This window comes from Lasioglossum baleicum, chromosome 6, assembly GCF_051020765.1.
Source record: "Lasioglossum baleicum chromosome 6, iyLasBale1, whole genome shotgun sequence".
NCBI lineage: Eukaryota > Metazoa > Arthropoda > Insecta > Hymenoptera > Halictidae > Lasioglossum > Lasioglossum baleicum.
This window is the reverse complement of record NC_134934.1, coordinates 712,505-737,515: the sequence shown is the minus strand read 5'-3', so window position 1 is coordinate 737,515 and position 25,011 is coordinate 712,505. Positions and strand designations below refer to the sequence as shown.

The 25,011-nt window shown below is 39.4% G+C and overlaps 3 protein-coding genes across 8 annotated transcripts; 2 read left to right on the top strand and 1 right to left on the bottom strand.

Annotated features, from left to right (window-relative positions):
* The first annotated feature begins 120 nt into the window (after nt 1–120).
* Nucleotides 121–3,438, top strand: LOC143209737 (guided entry of tail-anchored proteins factor 1). 4 transcript variants are annotated; one of them, XM_076425816.1, is made up of 6 exons: nt 121–402; nt 1,089–1,237; nt 1,375–1,489; nt 1,559–1,724; nt 1,912–1,979; nt 2,054–3,438. In XM_076425816.1, exons 3-6 carry the CDS (start codon nt 1,421–1,423, stop codon nt 2,249–2,251), a joined length of 501 nt encoding a protein of 166 aa, XP_076281931.1. In that variant the 5' UTR covers nt 121–402; nt 1,089–1,237; nt 1,375–1,420; the 3' UTR covers nt 2,252–3,438. The 4 variants fall into 4 exon arrangements, with proteins under 4 accessions (XP_076281931.1, XP_076281930.1, XP_076281932.1 ...); XM_076425815.1 differs by having other exon boundaries at nt 1,089–1,306; XM_076425817.1 differs by lacking the exon at nt 1,089–1,237 and having other exon boundaries at nt 121–339.
* A 718-nt stretch (nt 3,439–4,156) lies between these two features.
* LOC143209733 (coiled-coil domain-containing protein 6) lies at nt 4,157–9,316 on the bottom strand. 2 transcript variants are annotated; one of them, XM_076425805.1, is made up of 6 exons: nt 8,517–9,316; nt 7,287–7,827; nt 5,467–5,602; nt 5,261–5,310; nt 5,080–5,174; nt 4,157–4,559 (listed from the first exon to the last, which is right to left on the bottom strand). In XM_076425805.1, exons 1-6 carry the CDS (start codon nt 8,736–8,738, stop codon nt 4,407–4,409), a joined length of 1,197 nt encoding a protein of 398 aa, XP_076281920.1. In that variant the 5' UTR covers nt 8,739–9,316; the 3' UTR covers nt 4,157–4,406. The 2 variants fall into 2 exon arrangements, with proteins under 2 accessions (XP_076281920.1, XP_076281919.1); XM_076425804.1 differs by having other exon boundaries at nt 5,261–5,388; nt 8,517–9,058.
* An 867-nt stretch (nt 9,317–10,183) lies between these two features.
* LOC143209725 (E3 SUMO-protein ligase RanBP2) lies at nt 10,184–23,319 on the top strand. 2 transcript variants are annotated; one of them, XR_013009139.1, is made up of 10 exons: nt 10,184–10,660; nt 11,658–11,883; nt 11,961–12,137; nt 12,352–12,664; nt 12,738–19,285; nt 19,395–19,619; nt 19,938–20,282; nt 21,091–21,431; nt 21,826–22,052; nt 22,426–23,319. XR_013009139.1 is itself a non-coding variant. In XM_076425787.1 (9 exons), exons 1-9 carry the CDS (start codon nt 10,589–10,591, stop codon nt 21,973–21,975), a joined length of 8,397 nt encoding a protein of 2,798 aa, XP_076281902.1. In that variant the 5' UTR covers nt 10,184–10,588; the 3' UTR covers nt 21,976–22,089. The 2 variants fall into 2 exon arrangements, 1 of the variants encoding a protein (XP_076281902.1); XM_076425787.1 differs by lacking the exon at nt 22,426–23,319 and having other exon boundaries at nt 21,826–22,089.
* Nucleotides 23,320–25,011: the final 1,692 nt, after the last annotated feature.

Genomic DNA, 25,011 nt, shown 5'->3' with positions numbered 1-25,011 from the left:
GGCTTAGAATAAGTAGGGAAACAAGAGGTTTCCACAGAGATCCTTGACGAAACCAGATGGGCGAGACTAATCGAGGAATTTGGGTAAAGTCATGTAACTCTTGGAGGAGCTTCTCCAATTTCGCATAAATAGGCAGTCGAAGTCTAGAATCGGTCAAGGACGGGAAGTCGTAAATTCTCAGTCAAGGACCTCTTGGAACTCCCTCGGACCTCTCTCTCGCTCGGTCCCACGACCCTTATACTAATACGCGCGGAGAATCCCAGGCAAAAATCGAGTTAATCCCACCTTGAGCAACTCGAACAATAACGCAGCTCGGAACGGGCCAATTCTTAGCTCTAGGTAGGATTTACCCTCGGCAGGCCTGGTTATCAGGGCCGATTCCGATCAATCCGATCAGTTCCGGTTAGTGATGGGCATTATCGACTAAATTCAACTATCGACTAATTACTATTTAGTTACTACATATATACCCCGACAGCACAGTCTGCCCGAGCCCACCGCCGGACCCAGCTAGCCGAGCCCCAGCCCGACACGTTACGGGCTAACGCAATGCTTGGCTCAGCGTTGAGACCAAATCAGGACGATTTAGCCTGGCCCCTGTGCACAAAAGGGCGCGATTTTCACCTGCCGGGGGCTCGAGCCCAGAGCCTGACGGCCGGGCTGGGATTCAGCCTGTTTTTGAGAGGGCAGCACGGTATCACACTAATGTGGCCAATCAGTGCTTCGATTGGGCCCAACTTTTCTCGCGCATGCGCGACACAGGGCGGGTCGCATCAATGTGGCAGTACTTTGCAAATGCGTAGCAGTCTCCCTTGTTACCGACAAAAGTATAATAAGTTAATAAATAAGACCTTTGAGGGCGATTGCTGCCTAGATTGACCTTTATTTGGCGTTTTTGACTACTGAAAAAACCCGTGTTTGTATTATCACGCAATGAGAACGCGAATCCCGCACCCTTGCAATCTTGCAAATCGTCTGAATCCTAGCCCGGCCGGCAGGCCCTGGGCTCGAGCCCTCGGCAGGCGGAAAACGCGCCCTTTTGTGCACAGGGGCCAGGCTGAAACCGAGCCGGTGTGCCGTCGGGGTAGTTCCGGTTCCGATGGTTCCGATCAAAGAGGATTTGGTTTGATGTGGTTCCGATATCGTCTGGATATCGTCCAAGATTTTTCATACGATGAATGGCCGTCTCAACTGGCGACACTGCCGCGCAGTATCTCTAATCTCTATAAGTCTATGAGTAATTCGATTGGCGAATACTGTATATTGTTTATGATTTATAATCGTAGCCAACGTATATAAATAGCTTGTAAATTATATTTTTATCTAATACTCGGGGGTCTAACATTCTTGTAACATCCATCTGAAATATTACAGCTGAAAGAAACTGAGCGATGTAAAATCATTATCTCAAACATACACAATGAATTTACTTGTAATATCAACTATAAGTTGTGCTTTGGAATACATTGTTCCGATTTTTATTAAATATGTAAGTACATAATATTTATACCTTATAGAGTTAAGGTTGTTTTCAAAATTTCTGTCGTTTTCGTTACAGGCCGCAACACGCTTTTACACGGTGACAAAACATGACTTAGAATTACGGAAAGATTTGATTAACCTCAAACAGGAAATGACTGGAATAAACATTGTTGATGAGTTTTCAAAGTATGCCAAGCTTCAACGTAAATATAATAAAATCGATGGCATTTTAAAAGAAAAAGGTAGAACAATTATATACCTCGAAGATTTGTTACAAAGATATCATGAACAATCTTTTTATGAACTGATTTATTCAAATTATATATCTAAATGAATGGAAAAAACAGAAATCTAAATATAAACACATTCTCCGTTCTTACAGGAATCATTATATAAAAAATTAATCAAAAGATATTATATATGTTTTAGCAAATCAATGTTTATCTTCTCGAATGAAGATACAATTGTTTGCATCATATGGATTCCGTCTATTAAATGTAGGTATTTAATATTTCTATTCATTCTTCAGATAATGCTGATGCCAATCATTTAATCATTATATATTTTTTAGGGTTTCTTGATGCTGGTTTTGTCATATTTTTATAAAAATACACCAGTAATAGTTTTCCCGAAGGGTATGCTATGGCCAATACAAAATTTACTAAGTTGGCCTTGTTACGTTGCCCAAGAAGATTCAATTTCTTTTCTTATGTGGATTATAATAGCTAGATTAGTTGTATCCACATGTAAAAAGGTAGATGTAACATAAAATTAACAATTCTGATTAAATTATTTCTGTACATGAAAATAACAATTTCTTTAAAAGGTCTCCAATATAATTATGATGTTCCTTTATAAAGTATGTTTATTGTAATAATTTGCTCTTTGATTAAGGAGATGTGAATGAAAATAATTATCAAACTGTACATAAAATTACTTCTTATATAATAGGATATGTAAATAATTATGTAATAAATATCGCATTTTTCAAAAATATCTCATTACTTGTAAGTCGTTCTTCTGAATAAGGATAATAATGAATTTTTTTATGTAATAGCAAAAAAGTGACTGTATTTCGTAGAAGCTTGATTAAAGTACATAATACATAATAGTGAAATATATTTGCATATAATTATCGATAAGTAATAATTTTATGTTTCAACAAAACATTTCTATATATGACAATTGATACACCTATATTCTTCTATATAACGTAGCAAACAATGTTTTATTCACGTGTAGAGTATTGATGAAACATCTATTTTATAAAGCTTACAAAAAAATAACTGAAAAATTTGCTTGTTAATTTATTATCTTGTGTAAATATTTATTTTAATGTTTAATTTAGCTTTCAGTTATATCAGTTTTGCATTTTTTTTTCTTTGTTAATGACTTTATAATTTGATATTGCGACACATATGATACCCAAATGCTACACGTATAAATGGTATTATAGAAAATTCTATAATAATATAATAATGTCAAAACATAAATTACTCCATTTAAACAAAAAGAAAACTGGACAATTAGTCTTTTATATCCTTACTGGACGAGGAACAAAATTGTTGCTCATAACACATTTTTCATAATAAAAAACTGAGAATTACGATTTTAAAAGTAGTTTTGAGCACCAATAGCGAATAATAACGTCCAAATTATAATAAAGTACGGCTCAAGATCTTTATCATTATGATTTACTTTATCACATTTATATAAATATTGACCGAACATACTTTGTACATGACATTTGTTACAAAACGGCATAATATAGGTACAACAAAAAACAAGACGCGAATGTTACTTTTAAACATTTTTCTTTCAAACAAAATATTTGTTATTATTAAATCAAAAGACATAGTTGACATTTACAACACTGTTAACACATGAGTGTCAATTTTATTTTTTAATATTTCTATCCTTTTAAATAGTCAGTACGTCAGTACATAAATGCAACAATGTCATGTAAAAACTTTGTTGACTTCAATGTTAGTTATGTTGAACTCAAACATAGGGTACAAATACTTATCTATATTAATAGTCACATTATGTGATTGTATACAAAATATTAAACTAATAGCGATTGAAATAGTAAATAATAGCTGATTAAAGACTGGTAAACATTCGGAAATTTCTATTTTTTTCTGCCTCTACTAACTTTTTTAGTCACATTTGCATATTTAATTTGAAGGTATATAATTTTTTTAAATATATTCTCGCTCTTCTGCTTTCACTATGAATATTATTCGTATGAAATTGTAATAACCCAACACGGGAAACTGTACCATTAATAATAAGGATAATAATGTATGTGAAACACACAATTAAAATGCAATAAAATTAAAATATTGCAAAATGAAATTACTCTTTATATCATCCTATGTGCCTAAATACAAAGAATAACATAGCAATGAAAAATTATTGAAGTTTACGCAAGAGAGTTACATAGTAACTATTATAAAAATATTTTGTCTTACCACCTAAGTTATTAAATTAGGAAATATATTTCTGTTCTCACTGTAATCAAACACCACAAAAAAATTGGATTAGACTACTCATAGTTAATAATAAGATGTGCTAGAAATTAGAAGAGCGAGACTAATGAAATCTCTCCCTTCCCACAATTTTTCACTGTGTTAAGCTATTTTGAAGCAGATCAGAAATTTATAGGTGATTATTTAGCTTTTTTTTGTAAATACTATTTTGCATCATGTTATTATAAGAAATACCTAAGCGATTCGATACAAAGTAAAGAAAAGTTTGTTTAAATAATAGATGTAAAACAATACAATATTGTAAAGTGAAACGTTCCTCTTTCTAAAATAACTCTCATGTATGTTATACAATCACATAGTACAAATGCAACAAAAGAAGTATTGTATACGAATACATAATGAAATATTCGTTATCAGAGATGTTCAACTGACTTATGTTTTAGCGATGTCCATTGGTGATCCACCAGTTGCGTTTGTAGACGTATTAGCAATTGGTGGACCACCGGGACTTACAATAGTTGGAGGAATTGCAGGTTTAACAAATCTGTCTGATGTGCGTCTATTGGATGGCGTTGCCACATGACCCTGTTTAGGCAGTACAAAATATTAAAATATCAAATATAAACTTCAAAAGTTTTAACAAAAAACTAAACGTACGATAATAAGTTTCTAATTTAATTATACACTTTTTTACTCACAAACACTTTAATTTAAATAGAAGTGTAGTTTGCGTGTAACAGCATTCGATAGTTTCCGAATTTCAAGGGCGTAGTCTCGTTTTCAGGATTGCGAGGGTACGTACTTTGCATTATTGGGAAGTATAAAGCTGCGACAGCTACATGCTGCCGAATAATGCAAATTACGCCTCGTAAATGTAAAAATAGGACTTTTGAGGGCGACTGCGACCTAGATTGATCTTTTATCTCTCTAGCCCTTTTGATTACTGAAAAGTCCCATGTTTGCATTATCGAGAAGTAAGAAGACGTATTCGCACCCTTACAATCTTGGAAACGAGTCTACCCTCTTAAGTAAATTCTATTGACTTTATAAGTTCTGCAAGTTAATTGAACCAGTTATGAAAGCATTACAATAAAGTACAACTTACCGTAGAAGGAGGTGATGAACTTGCAAATGGAATTGCAGAAGGTTGACCACAAGCATAACATCGATTTGTGTTAAATCCTTCTCTAGCTGATGAACCTGGAAGTAGCAATATTATCAACAATTCTAAAATTTGTACTTATATTATATAATAAACTAATTAAAAAAAACTTTATAATGTTTACCTGGACTTAATGGTCTAGAGGAACTAGGTGAAGGATTGTACGGCACAGGGCTGGAAACAGTACGATTTCTTATATTTCCACCAGACATCACAATTTCATTATAGTGCCGTTCTTCTTCCATTTCCAAACTAATAAATTGATGAAGTTTGAAATCAAACTAAAACTGGTTTATTATATATATATACATATATAGTTTGCTAAGTTACCTTGACTCTGACTCTGAGAGATGTCTGCATAAAGCTTCACGACGTTCTACCTCCAACTGTAACTTTCTCTGAAGTCTCAAGTTCTCTTCACGAATTTGTTTTTCTTCGTTCACGTATCGTTGCATCTTCTCTGTATCTAATGTCAAATATATATGTATGCATTAAACAATTTCGAATTAAAATACAGTGTTTTCTCGATGAATGTCCCAAATGGCCTTTAAGGAGATAGACTCGTTTCTATGGCTACAAGGGTGTGGGATGCGTCTTCTCATTTCTCGATAATGCAAAGATAGGGTTTTCCAGTAGCCAAAAGCGCTAGATAAAAGATCAGTCTATGCCGCAATCGCCCTCCAAAGTCCTATTTTTATGTTTACGTAGCGTAATTTCTATTATTCGGAAGCATAAAGCTACATATGTAGTTATTTTCATAAAGCTGTGACAGCAACATGCTGCCAAGTAATACAAATTACGCTTCGTAAACGTAAAAATAATACTTTCGAGGGCGATTGCGGCCTAGATTGATCTTTTATCTAGCGCTTTTGACTAATAAAAAACCACATCTTTGCAATATCGAGAAATGAGAAACGAGTCTACCGCCTTAATTGTCCCAGAACTATCCCTACTACCGTGGGGTATACCTCGTAAGGGACCATAAAGCTCAAGTGGCCTCGGTCACCGAAAAGTGTAACATAATACGGGTCGGGTATATCGATGTGAACCACACTACTAATCCAATAACAAAACCTCTATATTTTTCATTATTTTTTTATGGGACTTTGACCAACATATTCATGGCATTTTTCTAATGAAAATCATACCAAGTATGATATAATTCCGATGATATTTACTTGTGTAAGATGGGAAATACTTTGAAATATGCCGCGTGTCGCTACACGCCGCATCTCTTTCTTTCCCATACGCTATCATTCTTTGCATCGAAAACTTTAATCGTTCATTACTAGACTGAGGATCTTTATGCATTTATGAAGAAATTGGTTGGGCGAAATATAAAACAGTAGAAGATTTAAAAAATTCAAGAATGTTGTAATGTTGCTATTAATATAACAAAGTTGTTAAGGGATGAAATCAATTTTTATGTTATTCCTGCTTCCCACAATCAATGCAAAACATTTTTATCTTGCATAAAGATCTGCAATCTATTAATGAATAGATGTAACGACACAAGTAAATATAATTAGGATTATATCATATGTGGTATCGTTATTATTAGAAAAATGCCACGAATATGTTGGTCAAAGTCTCATAAAAAAATAATGAAAACTATAAAAGTTTTGTTATTGGATTAGTTATGTTTACACTTCTCGGCGACCAAGGCCTCTCGTGGCTCACTGACCTTTTCGACGTTCGGCAGAAGTTAAAGAATAGTATCCCTGGCCGGATCCGTGTTTTGGTCAATTATCGAGAAACAATGTACTTACAAGTGTGCGAGAACCCGAAAATGTAGGGTACGCGATAGTCGATCGGATCGAGAAAGCATCGGGTCGAGACGAGTCGGATTCTTGAAAATTCTGGGATTCTTGAATATATTGAATATTTATACGCTCGAGAATTCAGAATATTTTCGGGAATCCCGATATATTCGAGAATCCTTAAATTTTTGAGAACTTGTCCCGATCCCGAATAAAATTCTAGACTCCTCCCGACCTGATATTTTCAAGTTCTCGCCTACCTCTAAACATAATAATTAATGTAGTATTAAATAAAACAGTCTGTAATAATATGATACATTAAATGTATATTATAAGAAACTAAATGTATATATGTATATATGTATATAGAAATAAAAAAACAATTCTTACGTTCTTGTTGTGAAATAAGTAATGTATGTCTCAGTCTAGCCACTTCACTTCTTAAAGTTTGAATATGTGTACTTAAACTAGTAGCAGTATCACCATTATTAATTTCTCTTGGCGAAGTGGGATCCGACACAGGTTGATCCAATTTTATCTGAAGCATTCTTTTCTCTGCTTCTAGCTTGTCCATTCTTTTCCATAACTTATTAACTAATGCTTCTTGTTCTTGCTCAAGAGTATTCTCAAGTTCAACCTTTTCTCTACGCAGTTGCTCTAAATTACTTTGTTTTGCAAGGGTTTCTGCTTCAAGTTTTTCTATCTTTCTCATTAGTTTGTTGACAAGACATTCCTGTTCTTGTTCTAAAGTTTGCTCCAAACGACATTTTTCTTGACGTAATTGATTCAACTTTCTTGACAAATCGTTGGTTAAACATTCTTCTTCTTGTTCATAATGATGAGCTAATGTTTCTTTCTCCTTCTTCAGCGCTTGTATTTTCTTCAATAAAGTGTTACTTATAAATTCTTCTTCCTGTTCTGCTTTTGCTTGCTATAATGTAATAATAACATATAGATGACCAAAGTTCTCTATTACTTTCGTTTAATATAAGTGATTCATAAAAATTTATTTATCTGTTAATAGTCGTTGCTGACATTTGTTTAAATATTGCTCACACTATTTTTAAAGAATTTAATTTCAATACAGAAGTCTATTGAAAGGAACAGTAAAACAAAAAAGTTAAATCTGATAAAACAATGAAGGTATAAAATAATTAGTTTCTTCCCATATAGGTAGTTTACCAAAAAAAAGTTAGACTAATGTAAAATGGATTTATGCTTGTTCATTAACTAATATTATGTAACATAGAATATATAATAAGACAAAGTTACATTTCCAAAACTCATGTTGCTTGGAAATACTACCTATTAAATGTCATTATACTATATGTATAGTAACTTTCTACATCTACAATAATAATTGCGTGACATGGAAAAATATACGAATTTAAAATTTTGAGGAACCATAAAATATTTGAAAAATGTTACAGAGACAAAACAGAAACTATCTATTACTATCTATTATGTCAAATCATGTCCTTTTTGCTGAATAACATTTCAAATTTATTATACCAACTGATTTGAATGTTAAAATGTTGAAGTGTTTTTTAATAAATTTAATATAAATCGGTTGATGTACTGATATCAGATTAACTTAGCAAATACACTCGAGCAACTTACTATAATGACAGAGGCTTGACGAAGACCACGATTTTCTTCTAGCAACGCCTTTACTCTCAATTTGTATGTCTCCAATTCTACTTTAAGAACGCGATTATGTTGTTGCAACGATTCGATTCTTTTTTGAAGTTGTTCTCGAGTTACAGGAGACGGTGGCATCATTATTGGTCCTCCGTCGATCGAGCTGGAGTCGCTTTCAGATGCGCTATCACGGTCAGCCATTTTTCTCAGACGAAATTTTCTTTTTAAAAAAACTCGCTATTCCTTCTTTTTCATCGCACACTCGAATATAATCCCGCAGTATATATTTTTCTTAAAACGTGAGAACGTACTTTTTCGTTAGAACTTCATTACTTTATGAGAAAATACCGTAATATCATAGCATTCTGCCGCACATGTGCTCTACTACGGAACGAATCAGCTGTTTGATTGTCCATGAATTACTTCGAAAGAAGATGTCAAAATGTACTCACTTCAGCCGACTTCAGGATGCTAGTGCAGAATATTATATTCTTACCACTGCTTACTGCTTACCACCAGTACCACTGATATACAGGGTGTCCCGTAACTGGCGATACAAGCGAGTAGGGGGTGATTCTACGTGAAAAATTGAATCGCAAATGTAGAATAAAATTTTTTCATATGACGCTTTATTTTCGAAAAAAATAAGTTTGAAAATTTGTCGAGTACGCGTGCACTTGGACCAGCTTCAGCTCGACGGATTTTACTATCTTACTGTTCCGATTTCCGAGTAGGAGAGTACTTCCGTGGTTCTTGCAATGTTTACAAACATTGTTGTCAATTGTTGTTTACGTCGCAGCACGTCGCAGTGTGGTGGGATTAGGGAATTTGCTGGGTTCGGGTGCCCGTGGAGCGCTGAAGCACTCTGCTCGTGGAAGGTTTGCGGAAAATAACTTCGAACAATGTAATGTAAAGGAAAAATAAATATAGACTTTATTTAATTGAACTTTTAGTTGTCGACTCTATGATCTGAGAATTCTATCTGCCTCATATTTGCCTCGTCCTGAAGTTTTATCTTCTTCCGGCATTGTCCAGCATCCATTTCCTTAGCCAATAGGAAAATTCGGATCTTCCAGCTGAACGTTGATTCGTCGGGTGGCTCGTCTTTGGTTGCTGCTCAATGGTGATTGGTGGTGGAGGTGCCTCAATAGCGCTCGCACGAGAGTGGGGTACACGCGAGGGTGAAGGCCCGTCGAAACAAGGGTCGTGGGACCGAGCGAGAGAGAGGTCCGAGGGAGTTCCAAGAGGTCCTTGACTGAGAATTTACGACTTCCCGTCCTTGACCGATTCTAGACTTCGACTGCCTATTTATGCGAAATTGGAGAAGCTCCTCCAAGAGTTACATGACTTTACCCAAATTCCTCGATTAGTCTCGCCCATCTGGTTTCGTCAAGGATCTCTGTGGAAACCTCTTGTTTCCCTACTTATTCTAAGCCTAAGCTATCGTGCCCGAATAAAGAATATATGTATATGAAATACGCGGCTTTGACCTAAACGTTATGCTTTATATTCAAATTTCCCTCTCAGCGCCATTAATCGAACCTATATTGCGGTACGTTATCGTAACTATGTTCGCGTGATCAACGGGTCACGCTACAGCTTGATCGTGCTCTGCAATGCTCTGCTGGTGCTCTGCATTCGTAATGTTGCCCGTCTGTTTCACGTGTTTGAGTTCCGCGCGCAACTTCGCACGGTTGCGAGGAGTGATGTAACATTGATTATTCGATATGCAACAATGTTAACAAGATATTTTCACTCTTAATGTAATACATTCGGCAGAAAAAAAAATTGTAAAAGTTGTTCGTGCACCGAGAAATGTTGTTCGAAATTGTATCGTTCACGGATTATTTACAAACGTGTTCCAAAGGGTAGGAACGAAAGTTGGCACGCTTGACTTCGATGAGACCGTTTGAAAGAGAAATTGCAGTGCGGGGGAAGTCTTATCGTCGAGCTCACACCACATAACGGTGTTTCGAATTTCAATTTAATCAGATACTGAGTGTTAATTCGACAGAAAAGAATTGAGAAGGGGTTCGTATTCTTCCACAAAAATGTTTCGTTCGAAGAAGGACGTCGACCGACACGTGAAAGACATTTTTATCAAGCTCAAAAATTCCGAGGAGGTAAGGTTATTTTTTTCCACGAAAAAGTCGTTACTGCCAAACATTGCCAAGACACTGTCGTGTGATCTATGTCTTGTTCAATTGTTCCCCTGTGATTTTATGCTCCGATTTCATTGTTATCCTGAATGAAACGCGTTCGACATACAAAGACGCATCGTTTCTTATTTAACGTCAATTATATATCGCATACCGATCAAGTCCTTGACTAGTCTCTGTAGACAATGCGTATAAATACGTATATGTATTCGATATATCTACAGAACGATTTAGCGGTTTTTAAAGGGATACAGTACTGTTTATTTAGTATTTGACAGTCGATCCTTCTCTTTCGGCTATTTGATGTTTGTTTATATCTTCGAATCACACGGAATATTTCTGTACGCGTTGCCGGTCGGCCAAAAGTCACAAGGCGCGGCAAATGGAATAGTCTTCGAATGATAACTGAAATTTCTATATTTTTCATATGTTGCGATTGTTATCGTATTATAAACATTATTTGCGAGTAAAGTTATCTCGAAATTCATTTCTATTCGATAAATTCTCATTAATTTGGTTAATAACGGTATTATAACAAATACAAAATAATATTAACCCTTTGGTCTTGAAGCAATTTTAATTCGAAAATCATGACATTTCTTAAACCTAGATCATTTTTATTCTATGTAATCTTTTTTTACATTGGCCACAGAGAATTTAATCTGTTATCTCATACAATGACAGAGCTTCTTGCAATTCATAGAATACAGACGAATTTGATAATATTAAAATGGTTTTGAATAATAGTATGGTCATTTTTACCGATGCCTCTACCAAAATTCAAAATATAGTTTAGAATAGTTTAGATCATTAGATATGTTGGTACCTAATCAATTACTAAACATTTAAGCATAAAGAAATGTTTCATTATCGAGTTTAAATAGCTTCGACTGCAAAGGGTTAAAAATTTGTATGCATGATAATTCAACGTTATGTAACTTGGCTTTACGCTAATTTGTAGAAACATCTACGATGTTACAACATAGCCAAGCTATACTATCAAGTCGGGGATTACGAATCTGCAAAGAAATATGTCTCTAACTATTTGGAGATAAGGGACAAATGCGCCGGAGCTTATAAATTGTTGGGTCAGACCTTCGAAGCTTTAAGACAACAGGAAGCAGCTTTCATGCAATACAAGAAATCTCTTGAATTAGAACCTAAGCAAGATGATCTTGTTTTAAAGGGTACAATTTTGTTCGAATCGATTATTTTTACATTCTATAAATTGTACGCTTATCCCTTGATTTCATTCTGTTCTCAGTTTGTGAACTTCTAACCGATGTAGACGTTAATATCGATGTGAATAGAATTAAGTATTGGGTAGAGAGAGCCGACAAAAAGTTTCCACATCATCCGATAGTTTTTCAATTGAAGGAGAAAATGTTAACTTTAGAGAAACCAAGTGGTAACAACGATGACTTGGAGAAGCTCATTACCTGTAAGTAATACACTTCTATTTTGTTAATATTCTGTCTTTTGTTTAACCATTTTTGGCTTCCGAGGACTGGCCAAATAATCAATATATTACTGAAAACTTTGTAAGATACTCTCAAATTACTCTCAAGTTATGTCTTTATCCTTTTGTGGCTTCAACTAAAACTTTCTATATGCTTATGCATTACCAATTTATAACAACAACATGATTTTTCTAGCTGAATTGTCGGTACGACAAACAGACGTGCATCTACAAGTGAAATTGTTAAAGCACTACCTAGGAAATCACAGGCTGGAAGATGCGTATAATCATGCTGCCAAAATAGAATCGACGCACAGTCACAGGAACAGTGTTGTCTGGTATCAGTCATTAAGCGAATTACTCATGAAGTGTAAACAGAGCAAACAATCAGATTGGACATTTTGGATATTTTACATAAACGTGTTAGAAAGATACGCAGCTCTGTGTTTGAAAGAGCAAGGTAATCTTGTGAAGAAAAGTATATCGGATGCTACACAAGCAATATTCAAGTAAGTATTCTTCTGCAATTGAATGGAACGCGCGTAAGCCACGTTATCGAATGAAATATAATTTGTGTTGCAGTTTCGACCAATGTTTAATGGAGTTTAAGTCAGCGAATTTTTCCAATCATCCAGCTTTCATTGAGAACATGTTATTGCACATGTGGGGACAATTACATTTTCATTTGGCTTGCTTATTTTTACGGAAGACCAAGGGAGGAGAGGACAGTTGGTCCGAAGCTGGACGTTTATGCGCACCTCTTTTGTTAACTGCGTTACACGTGGCACCGATGGATCTCACAGCTGTCTGGACAATGCATTTGAAGGATCGTTTGAAGGATCAAGTGCACGTATGGTTCCGAGAAGGGTCTTACAGGTGCAGTCAAGTGGGGCACGTATTACAGGACTTTGCTCGAGACAACACGAAAAAGCTGTTGGATAAAATCGACAAGTTTTGCACGAATTTGTGGCGCGAACGGGTTTACCAGAGGATTTTCATCGGAAGACTGTATCAGGACGGTAAAACAACATCGTACTTCGCAAAGAGTTCCCTTCCGAATCCACCGTTGCGTCTGTGTTCGTACAACGAGTTGAAACGATTCGATAAGATCTCGGAGGAAGTTTGGCCAGACTCGTTGCACCATCAAATCTGGCTTGGCTTGAGATCTCGGTCCAACAGTTCACAGAATAAAGACAGCGGGCCTTTGCCGAATCAAATTTCTCGCGTGTTCTACGACCTACAGTTTTCCGTGTTCAACCTGAACCAGGCATCGCCGGACAGCTTAAGTCGTTTAGACATCGACGCGTTTTTGAACGCAGCGATCTTCTGTGCCTGCGCGGTGTTGGAGGAGCAACAACTAAGCGGTTTCACGAATCTCGAAAAATTGCCCACCTTGCCGGCCGACCTCACCAACACACTTTGCACCTGTGCTCAGGAGAAATGGTGGTCGGCAGCTTACAAAGTATACTCGCTCGACAAACAGAAACCGTTGGATGAAGATCTCGGAGACATCCGATTGGAATTGCAGCGGGGTTTGGAAGTGGTTCGTTGCATCGGGAACCACGGGCTGCATCCTGCTCTTCTGGTTCACTTGGCACGGATATTCCATTACAGAGCGGAGACCTTGAAGGAAGATAATCAGGAGAACAGCGAGGTACCGAGCTTGAAGGCTCGCTCGGAGTTGTACTGGTCAACCGCGATGCCGCTTTTAGAAAGACTGCAAAACAATCAGGTGCTTCGCGTGACGAATTCAAAGTTCTTCTGTTACCAAGGAAAGGAGATGAACAACGCCGAGCTTGTGAAAGCTTTGGAGGAGGGCAAGCTGCTTCTGGCGCAGCGTTTCGTGCGGGATAAACAATTCGAGAAAGCGATCGATGCGTTGCAAGCACTAAAATGTCCGGAGGCGTCGTTCCAGCAGGGTCAAATGTACGAGATGCTCGCAGATGAGATTGTCAGTTCCATGCCGAAGGAGAGCTTGACGTCCGAGATGAGGTCCCAGCACATCATTATGCTCTCGAAAGCTAGAGAATGCTTCTATTTAACATTGGATAGATTACGTAGTCCAGGATCGAATCCGAAACACCCATTGAATTCGGAGCTTTCCACTCACATAGCGGACATAGAGAACAAACTGAAGAGGATCGACCCGGATTTATCCCGGGGCGATTTAAGCAGAAACGAGTGCGACGGGATGTCGGACGACAGTTATTCCTCTGCGCACAGCGGCGTGGAACATCAGGCAGGGAATCCAACGTTGCCAACGTTCACAGGGCTCAGCGCGTCTATCAACATGGCCAGCACGCCACAAAAGAATCATCATCGCACCCCTAAACAGTCTAGCACCCCTTACAGACCGCAACATCATGATATACTGGATTTATCACGGAATCGTACGGAGGCACGTCCGAGCCCGGAGCGTCTCGACGCTCAGATCCGAGCGATCACTCAGATGATCCATGCGAAGGACAGCATGATGCAGTCGATCACAGACCAAAACAAAGCATTACTGGATATCAGTAAGAACATGATGGAGAAGCTCGAAGAGTTGTCGAAAGAAGTGGCAGAGTTACGAAAGGATGTTCAGCGGCAGCGTACCAACCAGCCGGTTTCCCATCACTTGGGGAACGCGAATTTAGAGGAGGAATTGTGCGGCTTCACCGAAGACGATTTCAACGAATTGAACTTTAACACGAACCCGTCCGGCCACGTGTCCTCGAATATGTTCCAATCGTCGCACAGGAATCCATACTCCCAGCTTATATATCCATCCGCGGCGGCTACGGCCACCGCTTTCCAGGGTTACTTCCCGGGAGGCATGTCGTTCAGCGATCCGAACGCCGCTTCGTTCTGCACGAACATCTACCCGATGCCGGTGCTGTATCCGAACACTACCAGGTCGAAAATGCCGGAGAATATACTACCGCAGGGCTTGTTCCCGCCGAGGTTGCCCGCACAAATGCCGGACCTGATGCCGCCGCCGCCGACGAACCAACAACCGCCGATGCAGATCTCGCTGCAGAAGGTCGAGACGCCGAAGTCCGAGACGACGATAAAAGACGCTCCGGTGAACAAAGCGCCGCCGGTTAACGTTGTTATCACCACTTCAGATACTTTGCCGACCACAGTGCCGGTCGTCCAGCCTACACTTAGCGTAACGATTCCTCCGCATTTCAGACAAGGAGGCGTGTCCATGCTGGCCACCGCGGAACAGTCCGTTGCTCCTCATTGTTATCAGATATCCATGCCCTCTCAAGCGACCGTGTTGACCACCGTCAACTTGCCGCCGCTGTCGACGACACTTACCACCACACCGGCCAACATTACCATGCCTACGACGCCAAAGGCCAGCGAGAACGTTAACATCTGTTCGACAGGTTCGCCGAACGTTTCCGATCACGAGCACGAGTCGGAACACGATCCGATACCGGACTTCGTTCCCGTTATACCGTTGCCCGCGGAAGTCAAGGTGACCACTGGAGAAGAGGGCCAGAAAGTGTTGTTCTGCGCCAGAGCAAAACTCTTCCGGTTCGTGGACAATGAGTGGAAGGAACGCGGTATCGGCAACGTTAAGCTGCTCAGGAACGACGAGGGCAAGGTTCGACTGCTTATGCGTAGGGAACAGGTGCTGAAGGTGTGCGCTAATCATTATTTGGCGCCCGATATGGAGCTGACGGCGAAAGCCAACAACGAGAAAGCCTGGTTCTGGGTGGCGCACGACTTTGCGGACGGCGAGCTGAAAGTGGAGAAGTTCTGCATCAGGTTCAAGACGGTGGACGAGGGTCTGTCCTTCAAGGAGAACTTTGATAAAGCCAAGGCGAGTCTCTCTCAGGTCCCCGACAAGCCTGTCGAGAGCAAAACGGCTGCTAAAACGGATATTCTGTTGAATAACGTCGAGAAGAAAGAGGCTGCGGAACCAAAAGGCGCAGCGCTGATCGGCCAGAAACTGCCGGCGACTACGGTACCAGAGATCCCGTCATCGACAACAGTTGTAGGCGGTTTCTCGTTCACGTCACCGCCCATCATTCAGAAAGTATCCACTCCCGTGGAACCAGTGAAGACGCCCAACAAGCCCGAAACCAGTCCTTTCGCGGGACTCATGTTCACCAAACCTGCAGCAACCACAGAGTCTACCGCACCAACTCAACCGTCTACTTTCTCGTTCGCGAAGGCTGCAGTACCTTCTAAATCCGAGACCACAACTGCGCCAACTGTTACAGTCGACGTTGTTACAACGAGCTCGTCTCAACCAACACTTAGAAGGCCTCACGGGCCTCTGCCAAGCGTGGTCAAGCTGGTAGGCGTGAAGAGTACAGACGCGAAGATAGACCACGAAGACGTTCTCTTCGAAGCTAAAGTATCTCTTCAGTATTACAACAACGATACTAAACAATGGGATCAGAGAGGCACGGGGCAAATGAAGACACTGTGGAGCACGAAGACCGGCAAGATGCGGCTACTGATGACCGAGGAGAACCGCTCGAAGGTCTGCTACAACTACAACGTTCAAGCGAAGACACCGTTCACTTTGAAGACCAACAGCACCGTTGTCAATTGGATCATTTACTACGGGACCGAAAAAGCATCTACGTTCGCGGCCACGTTCAAGACGGCCGCTCAAGCTTCTCAGTTCCACAGCATGATCGTGAGCAATCAACAAAAGATGATTAAGGACAGCATCTCTGCCGAGAGTATGAAGAAGCAGGGTCCGGCTGAGAACGCGACTAGTAAGACTCAGACCTCGTTGTCTGAAATGTTCAAGCCGCCAACAGGTTCCTGGGAGTGCAAGGATTGCTACTCGAGGAACGGAGCTTTCAACAGCACGTGTCTAGCTTGCAGAGCACCTCGTCCATCAGCGACCAGCAATCAAACCGCTGCTCCGGCTGTTACTATCGCGAACCAGGCGCCACTTTCAGAGATGTTCAAGCCGCCGACAGGTTCGTGGGAGTGTACGGACTGTTACACGAGAAACGAGGCGTCCAGCAACGAGTGTGTCGCTTGTAAATCCACCAATCCATCCGCGAGCAAGCAAACCGCCCCGGTCACGGTCAGCTCCAACCAAACACCGTTGTCAGAGATGTTTAAACTGCCCGCCGGTTCGTGGAAGTGCAAGATCTGCGACATAGTCAACACATCCGGGAACAATTATTGCGTTGCCTGCGACACGCCGAAGGATCCGTCGATCCCACCCAAACCGAAGACGGATGGCTTTTTGATAAGCACTCCGACCACAACAGCCACGCCCACCTTTACCTTCGGTATCCCGCAGGAGACTAAGAAAGACGCGAGCGGGTTCAGCTTCCGGTTGCCCGCGTCCAACGAGGCGACGGATGCGACGTCCTCGGACTCGGAAGCTAAGATCGACACCTCCAGCGCGAAGTTTGTGTTCGGCATGCCCCAGGCAAGCAGCGCGCCCTCCACCAAAGACACTCCGTTCACGTTTGGCTCGCCCGGGAAGTCTTTCGGCTTCAACTTCGTCGCAAAATCCCCGTCGAAGGCTGCCGTCGACGGCGAGAACAGCGAGGAAGAGGTCGTCGAAAGCGACGACATCCACTTCTCGCCGATCATCCCGTTGCCGGATAAGATCGAGGTGAAGACCGGCGAGGAGGACGAGGAGGTGCTCTATTGTCACAGAGCGAAGCTGTTCCGACACGACAAGACTGCGAACGAATGGAAGGAGCGAGGTTTAGGGGACATCAAGCTGCTACGGCATAAGGAAACCGGTAAACTCAGGCTGGTGATGAGGAGGGAACAGATACTGAAACTCTGCTTGAACCACTTCGTGCAATCCAATCTGGAGTTCACGGCGAAGGATGAAAAGACTTGGATGTGGGTCGCTGCCGATTACAGCGAAGGAGAGATCGAGCACACGTTGTTCGCTTGCCGTTTCAAGACATCGGACATCGCGAAGAACTTCAAGAACACGGTCGACGATGCACTGGCTGGGAAAGACGTTCAGGTGATCGAGGAGAAACCCGAGGCTAGGTCGGATCCGAAAGATATAGGCCAAGAGGTAGAGGTCGTTTACGAGATGAAAGTCACGCCCGAAGAAAGAGAAGCTGCGCTGAAGTTGCAGCTTCCAGAGAATTTCTATGCGTACAAGCGGAATCCAGACTGTCCTGGATGCAGGGGTTGCAAGGAACCTCCGGTACCCTTGTTCGAGGCTACGTCTACTGGGAAAGAATCGTTGAAGACGGCAACCGAAAGCGAGAAGTCTGTAACCGTGACAGCAGCGACTACCGATTCGAACATTACAATTCTTCAGACGCCTGCTTCCACGACAGCCACGCCAAATACAGCATCGTCCGTCTTCATGACTGGATGGAATAGTGCAAGTACGCCACAGTTCTCAATAAACTCATTGCCTCCGTTTGGCAGTGGCAACTCAACGGTGTCCAGCGACAAGAAGACTAGCTTCTCGTTTGGATTGTCTCAAACTAGCGAGACACAGAAACCTGAAGGCGAGAAGCAAAATGTTCTCGGAGTAGATAACTTGAACATCTGCAGTCCAGCTGGCTCGCAGGCTTCCACTGAAGAGTCGTCTCTATTCTCTGGAACTGGCAACACGTCGATTACCGGCTCCATTTTTGGTACACCTAAATCGGAGAATATCTTTGGCATGAGTACGGGGAAGAACATGTTCGGGGGATCGTCGAAGAAAGAGGCTGGACTCATCAAGCCTAGCACCTTCAACGTTGCCACGGATGGATCGGAGTCGATATTCCCAAACAGTTTCGCCCCTCAACCGAAACCTACCAACGTCTCCGCGACACCCGTATTTGGCGCCAATCCACCAATCTTCGGATCCACGGGCAAAACTGTTGCAGAGATCACCGCCACTTCTGCGTCTCCGTTTACCCCGTCCACGACCACCACAACTGTATTCGGATCGTCCGCTAAGCCGACCAACTCGGTATTCGGTGGTACGCCTACTCCGTTCTCGTTCAACTTGAATTTCGGCTCGACTGAGTCGCCGTTTGGAATCTCGAACTCCGCGACCACCAACATGTTCGATACGAAAGCCACAACCTCGGAGAACGAGACACAGAAAGAAGAGATCAGCTTCCTCGCGGCACCTGAGGTGTCCTTCTCGGACTTAGCCGCGAGCGTTCCTCAGCAGGCGTTTAAAAAAGGTACCTTGAGTATTCCTGTTAGGTATTACCACAGTTATGTTGAATTATACAATTGAATTACTTTACTACTTTACTGCATTTAATACTTTGCGCGTATTCACATTTGCAGATCCGAACTTCTCCTTCGCTGGAGCCGGAGCAACTGTCTTTGGTTCGAAATCTGCAAACAAATCTGAACATCTGAGAGAGACGAAGCACGAAAAGAAACCCGAGAATGAGGAAGAAGAAGGAGATGAGAATGACAACGAGCAAGAGCACGATCCTCATTTCGAGCCTATTATACCGTTGCCCGATATTATCGAGGTGCGCACCGGAGAAGAAGATGAGGAGAAAGGTGCGGTAGCTTCTAATAAGCACAAGGTGTCACAAAATTATATATCACGGACTTTGAATCAAGGTTAACAAACCAAAATTTTTGTTTTAAGATTTAGTATGTTTAATCTTAAAAAGAATTTGGATTTTTTATCTTCTTTTTTACATTCAAGGTCAATTTTTCGGGGGTTCCTTATGCCATTTTCGACTGAATGGGGGGGGGGGGAGGAGTGTAGAATCGTGCTACGGTGTCTACGACATATAATTTTACGACACCCTGTACACTGTGCAAAATAAGTGATCGAAAGAATCATTGCTGACGTTTATATTTATGTTTCAGTATTTTGCGAAAGAGCCAAATTATACAGATACGACAACACGACGCACGAATGGAAAGAGAGGGGTGTTGGAGAGATGAAAATCTTGCACAGCACAGAACACGGGACTTACAGATTATTGTTGCGTAGAGAGCAAGTTCACAAAGTAGTATGTAACCTGTTGCTCACACAGGACATCCACTTCACTAAACTGACAACGTCGGACCGTGCTTGGGTGTGGGCGGGAATGAATTACGCAGAAGAGCAACCGTGCGCAGAACAGTTAGCAGTTAGATTCAAAAATCCAGAACTGGCCGCAAAGTTCAAGGATGCCGTCGACAAAATTCAACAATTGCTAACCGAAACCCGTAAGGACTAAAGACATAACACCTGTAGTTCGTAAAGCTTTCCTCGGTTCATAGTTGTTATTGCTTTTCGGCTGCATGATACATCCAAAGCTGTGTTACTCGTTTTCATAAGCACATTTGTTCCGATGGTTGAACAGCGAAGAGAAGTATAGCTTTATTTTCACACGTAGAACGTGTAACGATTGTTTAAGACGATTTTTTAAGCGCGAGATTGTTTATTCTTCGATAATTTCCAATAATGGAATTTCTTTTTCCGTTTTTGTTTTTAATAGTACCAGGTTTTATGTTTGAGTATTGCCGACCGATGTATTCGATTTTCAAATTAATTGTGATATATGGCCGTGATATTTATTCGCATTATGGAAATGTACGAAATCGTTTTACCAAATCTTTGTTAATTTCATGTGACTCTCTTTTTTCGACCAAAAAATGAAGCGTGAACATGTAAGAGTATATCGTACGATATAAATAAAAATATTTTACCAAGTCAATAATTATTGTATTAAGAGATTCGGTTGTAGCAAAACATGTACGAATACGTATTTTATTTGCGGAATGCTCGAATAAAATCTGATTCAATAAAATATCATTTATGCACTTTTTTTTCTTATTAATCAATATGTGTGTAAATGTGTCGTGACGTTTTACCATACACTGTCAAATATATTCACGTATATCTCATAAGACGTGAGAATAACACAAAAATAACAAGTAAGCTCTTCGCTTCAACTCCTGCATCTTTATTTCATTCATTCGATACCATATATTATTTGCACGGGTATTTTCAATCTTGTTCCTATGAATTTAGGCGAGAAGGCTGCGGAAGAAGAAGAAGAGGATGAACCAGTGATCGAAGAACCAGATGACGAAGAGAACGAAGAATTGGATGATATAGAGGAAGTAGAGGAGGAGGAGGACGACGAAGACGAAGAAGACGAGGATGAAGAGCAGAACGTCGAAGGTATTTTTATGCGGAGAGCTATCTTGATGAAGTTGAGGAACAAAGATGGTAAATGGAAGCATCTGGCTACGGGAAATTTATTTATTTCTTATAATCGTAATGATATGATTGGAAGAATAATATTAAGAGCCGACGAGACTGATGAAATTGTCAACACTACAATTCTCACTGTAGACACTCAGATGCAGGTAAGGATGTTATGTCATTTCTATAGAATAGGCTAAAATTCACCGCAGCAATTTTTCTTTGCTAGTTTAATTATTCTGTAGCGGGTACATACTGCTATTGAATCTTGTGAATTTCGAAGATTTGTGTGCTTATGCAATTTTCAAGTTTTGTAGAGAAATTTTACGAAAGTGGGACATATATTTATAAGGAAAATCTTTTATACGCCATGAATGCATAAAGATCAGTAGTCTAGGAATGAGTTTCTACAGACTCAGTTATAAATAGCGGATCTTTATGCAAAATAAAAATTTTCCACCCGAACTGCAATGAACAGGAGTTCTAATTTTTTCAATGGTTTAAACCTACTCATCTTTGTCATAAACGCATAAAATCAATTAATATTTTCGTTTTAAGGTACATGGTAAAGAATGCATTTGGACAGTGGACTATCCCGCAGACTCACACAAAAAATACACTCTGAAAGCGGTGTTTCCATCAGTTCAGGACGCAGAAGAAATGTACAAATCTTTACAATTCTATTTATCTCTTATCACCGATTGCTAAATGTCTACAGCCGAGTGCGGGACTGGCAAACGAAGATCGGCATCATCGAACCATTCGACAAAGAGTAAAGTTTCCTTGTAAGATTTCTTGTAATAAAGCGTATTGTATCTCTTATATACGTAAAATACTTGATTTTAGCCTAAATTCGATTTGTAAGTCTGTTAGAATTCGTTTCGATATCATCAGCTCGCTATTGTGGGTGTATTTAAGTAATTAATGGCCGTACAAACTATTTAAGAATTTGACGAATGGAAAACAAACGAATTTGTTATTCACTCGAAATGTGTTATACTCTTAAGATTTACGTGATAATAGGTGAAAACATTTGATTAATAAATTAAACTTGTGCCAAACGTGCCAGACTTTTATTAGCTTTATAAACACACAGTTTTCAAATAAGAGACACCACAACTTTCTGATTTTTAGTTGACTCATGAACATATTATGTAGGTTTACAACGTTAAATAAGTTTTGTTAATAACTGTTGAGCGGATTCCATGACGGGAAGACATTGAAGAGACGATTGGATGCTCAAACAGCTCAACAATACTGAGCGATCTACCTGTGATACAAACCTAGTAACTCATGGTTATGTGGAAGACATTTACGTACGATTATATAGTACATTTATTATATACATATACAGGGTGAGTCACCCCTAACGTTGCCACCTCAAATATCTCTGTTGTTTTTAAAGATACGTCAAATGTCTGAAGGACAAAGTTGAATGGTAAAATGGGGCTCATACGATACCAGAAAAATTTTTGTTTTTATGTAATTTTTTAGAGATATGGAGGTCACCATCATTTTTTTTAAATGGAATGTCCTATTTTTTTACACCATAGATCGATAGAGTATCAAATTCTGAGTATAAAAGTGTTGACCTTCATATGTCCTAAACCTAATAGTTAACGAGATATTATCGAAACAATATTCTTTTTTCGAGGGTCAATACATTTTTACTGAGAATTTGATACTCTATCGATCTATGGTATAAAAAATAGGACATTCAATTTTAAAAAATGATGGTGACCTTCATATCTCTAAAAAAATTACATAAAAAGTATGAGCCCCATTTTACCATTCAACTCTTTGTCCTTCAGATATTTAACGTATCTTTAAAAACAACAAAAATATTTGAGGTGGCAACGTTAAGGTAACTCACCCTGTATGCAACGTCCTCAGCGTATAATTACATAGATGATAAGTAATCTTTAAGTTATGAGTTCACGTTTGTTTTGTATTGTTTCATTTCTAATATTTCCGAATTAGGAGAAGTATATTATGTGTGTTACACGAAATGTTTCAACGAAGAGCAAGAAAATAAAGGACTTTATCCTAGAATGTGCGTTATTTGCATGCTATTTGTGATTTTCATTGATAAATAAAATAAATATGTAAAGTCCAGACTTTATTTATATATATTTAGACTTCATTCATATGCAGTGGAAAATGGAACTCATGTTCTCAGCCAGGTTAAACTATAATTACAATGTAGATATATAATAAGTGTTTTTTGAGTTACGAGTTCTATTTCCGAACTAGAAGAAGTATTACATATTTGTGTTACAAGGATATGTTTCAACTAGACTGCGGATCTTTATGCGCATTTAAGCAAAATTGAGTAAATCAATAACTTCAAAATTGTTGGAAAATTTTCAAAATTCAAGATGTCAATATATATGATTTTGCCTCTATTAAAATCATTAAAGGAAGAATTCTGAACGTTAACGTTCAATTTATTTAGTTTCTGTTTCTTGCAATTGATGCAGACAATTTTTATTTATAATAAAATAAAGGACTGTATCCAAGAATGTATGCGTTTACATGCTATTCGTGCTTTTCTCATAGATAAATCAAAATAAATAGGTGAAGTCCAGAAAAATTTGGACTTTATTCATATACAGTGGAAAATGAAACTCATGTTCTCAGCCAGGGTAAACACGTTGCGTGCAACGTCACCGACGCGACGTATTTACCCCGTGCCCCTCTATCTGATAACCACGCACAATATATATTTATATATATATGTATAGTGCGTGCAGCTTTAAATTCGCTCCGAATAGTCAAGATTAGTCAAACCTCGAGGTTACAGAAAAATAAAAGAGTTTGTTTAAATAAGAAAATATAATCGAAATTATACTTCACTCAGTATATAGTGGGGATAAAGTGCACTCTTGGCTTGGAATTTGGAATAATCCTTCGTACTTCGTGCTGGTGGGGGCCAGAGTGGCCAGACGAGTCCGACCTTGGGACTCGCGAGGGGAATACAGTACCCCTTCTCTGATGACCAGCAATATGCGCAAGCGCGACGGGGATCGAGTAAGGTGCATGGGAGACACGTTGCGCTTGCGCGATGGGGACGCAACAATGACAGATGACATATTAGAAGTTTTAGGTTATTGTCGCATATCGAACCTATTACCTAATGAAATGAATCATATGAATCGTTCTAGATATTATCAACATTCTTTATTATAAATAAAATGAATTGTAACATGTGGGAGTTTCAGTTGTGAAATGAAGTATGCTTATTATGTATAATATGTATGTTGAAAAAAATGTTGAAATCTGTACTACTGAGTTACATTCCAGTAAAATCATAAATGTCCTAAAAATAAATCATAATCTATTTTAACACTTTTAAGGAATGGACATAGCAAGTTTTGAAACTACCTTTTTCAATGCATATCTTAAAAAGTTGTAGTGAGATTTATTAATGAACTCTACGAACTGAACACTCAGAGCATCACATAACACAATCAAATACAATACGATACAATAAAATATAATAAACAAATACACACACACACCAAAATAAGCAAACAAATACTCAATATATATCACTGTCATTGCCGCTACTCTCAGTTTCACCAGCGAGCAAGGTTCCAGGTGATTTTTTTGGTATTTCTTCTCTATTGTACATTTGGGCATTAAATAATTCTAAACAAAACAAATTGATGCTTCCAGTTTCCAAATAACAGATCAGATGTTAGAATTATTTAATGCCCAAATGTACAATAGAGAAGAAATACC

What these genes read in the sequence shown, in the direction of transcription:
- LOC143209737 (XM_076425817.1), top strand. Translation starts at nt 1,421, where the DNA reads ATGAATTTACTTGTAATATCAACTATAAGTTGTGCTTTGGAATACATT. An exon ending in TGGCATTTTAAAAGAAAAAG is followed by an intron (nt 1,725 to 1,911) that starts GTAGAACAATTA and finishes TATATGTTTTAG; the next exon opens with CAAATCAATGTTTATCTTCT. An exon ending in ATGGATTCCGTCTATTAAAT is followed by an intron (nt 1,980 to 2,053) that starts GTAGGTATTTAA and finishes TATATTTTTTAG; the next exon opens with GGTTTCTTGATGCTGGTTTT.
- LOC143209733 (XM_076425804.1), bottom strand. Translation starts at nt 8,738, where the DNA reads ATGGCTGACCGTGATAGCGCATCTGAAAGCGACTCCAGCTCGATCGAC. An exon ending in ACTTATTTCACAACAAGAAC is followed by an intron (nt 5,603 to 7,286) that starts GTAAGAATTGTT and finishes ATTTGACATTAG; the next exon opens with ATACAGAGAAGATGCAACGA. An exon ending in CTCTAGACCATTAAGTCCAG is followed by an intron (nt 5,175 to 5,260) that starts GTAAACATTATA and finishes TGCTACTTCCAG; the next exon opens with GTTCATCAGCTAGAGAAGGA.
- LOC143209725 (XM_076425787.1), top strand. Translation starts at nt 10,589, where the DNA reads ATGTTTCGTTCGAAGAAGGACGTCGACCGACACGTGAAAGACATTTTT. An exon ending in AGATGATCTTGTTTTAAAGG is followed by an intron (nt 11,884 to 11,960) that starts GTACAATTTTGT and finishes TTCTGTTCTCAG; the next exon opens with TTTGTGAACTTCTAACCGAT. An exon ending in ACAATTGCTAACCGAAACCC is followed by an intron (nt 20,283 to 21,090) that starts GTAAGGACTAAA and finishes CTATGAATTTAG; the next exon opens with GCGAGAAGGCTGCGGAAGAA.